At 52.9% G+C, this 6,513-nt stretch overlaps 2 protein-coding genes across 2 annotated transcripts; one reads left to right on the forward strand and one right to left on the reverse strand.

Moving 5' to 3' along the window:
- Window positions 1-616: 616 nt before the first annotated feature.
- Window positions 617-2,522, reverse strand: A1O3_00942 (uncharacterized protein; the record flags this gene model as incomplete). Its single annotated transcript, XM_007731092.1, has 5 exons — window positions 617-799; window positions 860-1,002; window positions 1,060-1,381; window positions 1,442-2,289; window positions 2,351-2,522. The coding sequence occupies 5 exons, from the start codon at window positions 2,520-2,522 to the stop codon at window positions 617-619; spliced, it is 1,668 nt and encodes a 555-aa protein (XP_007729282.1).
- A 593-nt stretch (window positions 2,523-3,115) lies between these two features.
- Window positions 3,116-4,952, forward strand: A1O3_00943 (uncharacterized protein; the record flags this gene model as incomplete). Its single annotated transcript, XM_007731093.1, has 3 exons — window positions 3,116-3,710; window positions 3,776-3,841; window positions 3,949-4,952. The coding sequence occupies 3 exons, from the start codon at window positions 3,116-3,118 to the stop codon at window positions 4,950-4,952; spliced, it is 1,665 nt and encodes a 554-aa protein (XP_007729283.1).
- Window positions 4,953-6,513: the final 1,561 nt, after the last annotated feature.

Here is a 6,513-nt window from a genome sequence, read left to right on the forward strand (position 1 = left end):
AGGAGGTGGTGCTGGCTATGTCATCACAAGCTCCTAAGTCTGGTTCATTTCGAACAGGCGAGGGAGGATGGGATCCTTCCTTTTATGCACCTTTTGTATAGACATGCTACTGGTACATCTCGACAGTAGCAACCCGAGCGTTATCAGCGGCAACGAGCACGTCGAGAAGGGTGTCTGGCACGCAATTCGCAGCAAGCGGGTCCTGGATGTTCCATGGCCTGGTGGTTGTTCATGGATTTTGGCATCATGACATCTGAAGGATTCGAAGTTGCGCCTGAGACCTTGAGAGCGTTTCGGAGTTGGCCCCCGTTCGCACCCTGGCCGGCATTATCAATGGACTTGGACTCCAGATGGCGGTACAATCCGCGGCTAAAGGATCCACCACCGGGTGACTATGAAAGTCTATCCCACAGGCTCGAGCCTGAGCTTAGTGCGTCACAGACATCTGTAACCACGAAGTGCAGAGTAACCGTAGAGATCGAATATGATGGGCAACATGAGGTTTGTACACGTTTCGATTTCACCCAGATAGATTTTCGGAGAGACATGGGACATTTTTGGTAGATACGGTGGCAACGTGCTACATAATGCTACGCTGAAGGAACAAACCGGGTCCTCAGCTTCGATCGAGGCTTTTCCCGCGCGCAAAGAAAGACGTGACCAAAGCCAGCGCTGCAACTGCGGTGTTGGCAATGAATCCACACTGCAAGGCGTCGTAATATACGTGACGTGCTGCCGACTGAACTTCGGGTGGAAGCGTCTTCAAGCTCGTAATGGAATGACGGATCTCATCGATGATCTATAGAACTCCCAAGTCAGCATCCTGAACCCATGCACGCAGGCCCCAGGACTGTATCACCTTTTCCTTCTCGGGTATGTCTGCCAGTGCTGACGGCAGCTGCTGCGCAAGAATGTTTTGCAGTAAAGTAGAAGAGGCAGCCACACCCCAGACAGTCCCCATCGAGCGGAACAGATAGACCATGGACGTGGAGACAGCCTGGTCTTGGGGGGAAGTCAGCCTGAGCCCCACCATGCGAAGAAAGGGGAAGAGGTACTTACGACTGTGATCGAACGCGGCCAAAAATGTAAAGAGAATGGCAGGGTACGACATGCCCTGGCCGAAGTTCGCCGGCATCAGATAGACAAGATACTTCCACGACTCGTCGTGGTATTTGAGCGAGGCCACCAAGCCATTGCCCACCATCATCATCAGACAGCCCACCCGGACGAGCTCGCTGAGACGGCCCCATCGAGACATGATGATGCCCGAAGCCAGCCCGCCGACTGGAGTGGCCAGCGAGGGTATCACGAGACGGATGCCCGCTTCCGAGGGGCTGTCTCGAAGAACAACCTGGAAGAACAAAGGCAGCATGAACAAAAACTCGCCTTGCAGTCAGCAAAGCCCCCCGTTGAGGTTGGATTCAGGGCTGCAAGAACTCACCGAATATGCCGCCATGCCCACACACACGTTGCTGATTTGATTGGAAATGGCCAGCGTGCCTTTCAACATGGACATGGGCATCACTGGAATTGCTGTGGTTCGCAGTTCCACGAACACGAATACGACCAGGAGAAGCACGCTCACAATCATGGCGAGGATGACCCGGAAGTCGGTCCAGGGGTAGTTGTTCCCACCCATACTCATGGCAGCCAACTGTGCAGACAGGCCGAGAACCAAAAGCATGGCGCCGGCCAGGTCAATCTCCTTCCACTTGGACGCCGGTCTCTCCGAGGTCGGGTTTTCTTCGTCGACCGTGGTCTTGGTCTCAGGCTTCGTGATGACGAAGAAGCCGACCGCGAAAGCAAAGATGGAGACCGGCACTTGACACAAGAAGCACCAACGCCAACCAATATGATCGGCGATGAGCCCGCCGAGGGACGCGCCACAGATGGATCCAAACCCATGGAGCACGTTCTGACACGCTTGGTACATCCCACGCTCCTTCAAGGGTATCATGTCCGAGTTGATGATCGTGGCCATGGTCATCAGTCCACCTCCTCCCAGCCCGGTGAGAGCCCTCATCAGATTCAAGGTGATCATGTCGGGGGCCAGAGCACACCCGAGACACCCCAACAGGAACGTGATGGTGGCAGTGAAGAAACAGGTTCGACGACCGAGAATATCGGAGAAACGGCCGTAGAGAGGTTGAAACGCGGTGCTCGTGATCAGGTAAGACGTGGTCAGCCAGGAGATGGTGTTCGCCGCCTTGAACTCCGACCCGATGACTGCGTAGGTCGAGGCCGTGATGGTTCCGTCAAACCCGGAGAGGAAAACGTTGGAAAAGATGGCTACGGCAGTCAGTATAATTGTTCGCCTTGCCGCCGTTCACGTGTGATGTATGCAGCTTACCAATTTCGATCCAGACGAAGCCAGCCCCCCGCGTCCATTTCTCTTCCACTTGCTTCGCTCCACCTGGGTAGGCGGCGAGAAGTGGTGTTCTGTCGTCGATCTTTCCGACATCCTCACTTGAGCAGACCTGGCTATTCCCTTCGTGGGGAGATATCGGGGGGGATGAATCCATCTTGCGCTGATGCTCTTGAGTCTGCAGGATCAGGAATCCTAATGGGCGTGTACGTAGTTTGTAGGGATGCACTCAACCCAAATTAAAAGAAAAGAAAAATTATGAAACCAATCGACTACCCGGTGAGTAGAGGGCCACCAGCCAATGTCCTACACAGCGTTGATCTACCGCGATCGATTTCCATCAATAGGACAAACAAAAGATCCATGCCCGAGTCCATGGGCGTGGTCGCTCCTCGCGCTGGCTTCGGGGTTCATGTCCGTGGTGGCGGTGAAAATCCGGCCGCTGAGTTTGGACTGTGGAACTGGGAAGCGGAGTTGCTGTCCGTGTGCGATAGAGCGTCGGGGACGATGTGCGCAATGGGATCGACGCTGCACGCTATACAAGGCGATAATGGTCCAATCCCCACATCATTCCGCCATTGTAAAGTCGGATTCTGACATGGGAGTTGTTATGCTATATCCTGCTGTGACCGACTGGGCCCCTTATAAGACGACCGGCGCTTCCCTCGTGCTTAACTTGATTTCCACCAACAGTCTGTCTCTTCCGAGCACTACATCAACATCGACCGATCTGTATCGAAGTCTCCCAGTATGGCACCGGCGAGAGAGAAGAGAGGTCTATGGGCGGCTTCGTTCATAGCCTTCACCCTGGGGCTTGCATGGATTCCGAGCGTCGCGGCCGACTGGCAATACAAATCTAGGCCCGACCTAGCACCTCCAAGACTGAACATCACAATCCCGGCCAGCAAGGAGGTCGAGAAGGGCTATTTGTTCATGGCTCCCTTCTCTGGATATCCCGAGGGGACCCATCACGGGCCTGCCCAGGCGGCACCGTACATCTTTACCGACACGGGTGATCTGGTCTGGTCGGGGTTCACCTACTTCTCCATCTGGGCGACCAACTTCCAGATGGCACGATACAAGGGGAAAGACATTCTCTTCTGCTTCGAAGGAAGCCACAATGCCGCCTACGGTCACGGCCACGGCCACACGACGTTTCTCGACCAAAACTATGAGACCATCAAAGAACTCCGAGCCGGGAACCATCGCTTAACGGACAAACACGAGTTCCACATCATCAACGAGGAGACGGCCTTGATTCAAATCTACCACCCGGTGCCTTACAATCTGACCGCCTACGGGGGTAGCGACGAGCAGCAGTGGATCGTCGACGCCCGGTTTCAAGGTTGGTGCTGCCGAGCTGTACACATGTCTGTGCGAAAACGAATGCTTACTTGTCTTCTTTACCAGAACTTGATATCGAGACTGGAGCGGTTTTGTTCGAGTGGAGCAGTCTCGAACATGTTGACCCATCAGGTACGTCTGTGTTTACTACTACTGCTACTCCTGCCTCATGCCACCACCACCATCATCGCTCTCGCTCACACAATGCTGATTGTGTGTCACAATAACAACAACAACAGAGGGCTATCTTCCACTCAACCCGGGGCAAGCAGGCGCCGGGTACAACAGCTCGGACGCATGGGACTACTTCCACATCAACTCGGTGGACAAGGATGACCAGGGGAACTACCTGATCTCGGCCCGAGACGCCAACGCGGTGTACAAGGTCGACGGGCGGACGGGCGAGATCATGTGGCAACTGTCGGGCAAGTCGTCCAGCTTCAAGATGGGCGACGAGGTCGAGTTCGCCTTCCAGCACCACGCTCGGTTCCAAGCCCGGTCGGAGAACGGCACCAAAGAGATCATCAGCCTGTACGACAACTCGGCCCACGGCACTGAGAGCGGGCACGGGCACGAGGTGCACTTCTACAACATCTCGCGCGGCAAGATCATCGAGGTCGACACTGAGACCTGGGAGGCGACCATCGTCCAGGCCTTCCACCCGCCCGACGACCTGCTCTCCAAGTCGCAGGGGTCGACCCAGCTGCTGCCCAACGGCAACGTCCTGGTCAACTGGGGCTCCGAGGGCGCCATGACCGAGTTCAAGTCCGACGGCACCCCGATCTTCCACACCTACATGGACTCGGACTACCTGGGATCGGGGGTCCAGAACTACCGGGGCTTCCGCTACAACTGGACGGGCATCCCCCACGAGGCGCCCGCCATCGTCGCCCTCGAGGACGAGGATGCCGCCGCCACCAACGTCTATGTGTCGTGGAACGGCGACACCCGGACCAAGGCCTGGCGCTTCTACGAGGTTCTGGGCGGGCGCCGGTCCTTCATCGGCCAGGTCGACCGGGAGAGCTTCGAGACCGTCCTCACCATCGCCCGCGTGGGTGTCAAAAGCGTCCAGGCCGAGGCGTTGGATGCCGAGGGCTCGGTTCTGGTCGACACGTCGGCCGTCAAGCCCGAGATCATGATCCACGAGTTCAAGGGAGAGAGCAAGGTGAACAAAGGCCGGACTGGCCTGGTCCCATGGCTCACCATCAAGGGGCAGAAGTTCTTCAAGGCTGGAGATTTGTAAGAGCTGTAGTAACCATTCAGCCATGACTTGAGTCATATATGGTGTCATCATACTACGATAATACAGATACAGTAGTACCTCTACATAGAGACCAATGTATACAGTCACAGGGGAAAACAAAAGATGGTCTCGGTCTGTTCGTATTCGGACCAGATGGTTCGTCTTATCTCAAACCTTCCAATTGCACCCTTCGATGTTTACTACCAAATCCAAGACTTGATTAAAAAGAGATGCGGCTTCGAGCAGGACTACGTAGGTCCAACCTAACTGTCACGAATCGTTCCGCAAGGTCACGAGTTCGATCAGGTTCACTAATAAGCAGAAGTATAGAAGGAGTATAACGGTGTAAGGTACGTCAGAACGAAAGCTATCAATGATAATATATCACCTAGCTTGTGAACGAAGTTAACTACGAGAAGGACTATAGAACTATAGGAGATAGGCGACTATATAGATATATGAAACTCGTAGTGCTCTGTTACTCTAAGTGCTCTATACAGAGCACCAGATTAACTAGAGCAGTCACGTAATCGTGATCTCTTCCTCCGGAGTCCCCTATAGTCCCGTATTCTCGGCCGACTTTCCCTATTATGGCTAACAATATCTCGTCCTGCCTCCAGGCCGTATAAGCGTTCTTCTGCTGACCGTTGTCTTGCCCTTGCCACCGCTATCGAGCTTTCCACCGATCCTGCGATAGTCTCCTGTTCGAACTGCGCCCGTTCGGGCGACACCTATTATTTTTCTAAAGAACGGTCCAAGAAGTGTTCCTACTACCTCCGTAAGAATATCGATTACGATGGTTCTTTCTCTCTCGAGGAGTTTCGCCGAGTAGCCGACGAGAAAAAGGCCTTTAAGGAGAAATCCCGCCGGAAGCGTAAGGAGATTGCTCGTCTCCGCCGGGTCCTGGCAGACGCCGAAGCCGAGAATTCGGCAATTTAGGATTCTATTGCTTAGTTAGAAGAGATTTCCTCCAGAATACTTCGTCGTGAGATATAGGCCCTTAGCGCACTAGAGGAGCAACCCGTAGAGGGGGAAGGCGCCTTTACCGATCCTGACTTCCCTTAGGCTGAAGTCCCCTTCCACGAGTCCGTGGACTGGGATGCGATTCTAAGTAGTAGCGAGCCATAAGCTACCGGGTAAGGTTTTCTACTAGTTCCCACGTATTCTCTAATTCGCTCTGTCCTAACTATCAGTGATACAGCTCTTTATTAATCTCTTCGTAATTCAAGATTCTTTCTACTAAGTATCTAGACTCTTAAATTTCTTTATTAACTTTAACTAACGCTAGTTTAGTTTTAATTTTTAATAATTCTAGAAGAGATATATAGAATACTACGTATATTCTTATATTTTTAAGTAGTTCTAATTTAAATATAACTAGTCCTAGTTTTCTTTTAATTTAATATAGTCTAATCGGATATAGTCTAACTTATTACTTAGTCTTTTTATCTTAATATTTCTTCTATTTGAAATATCCGTAAGAGTAACGTGCATGATAAGCGAGTGAAACAGACAAGCGAGTGAAACAGACAAGCGAGTGAAACACCTCAACCCGACCACC

The sequence above is a fragment of the Capronia epimyces genome (assembly GCF_000585565.1).
Source record: "Capronia epimyces CBS 606.96 chromosome Unknown aczIQ-supercont1.1, whole genome shotgun sequence".
NCBI classification, from domain to species: domain Eukaryota; kingdom Fungi; phylum Ascomycota; class Eurotiomycetes; order Chaetothyriales; family Herpotrichiellaceae; genus Capronia; species Capronia epimyces.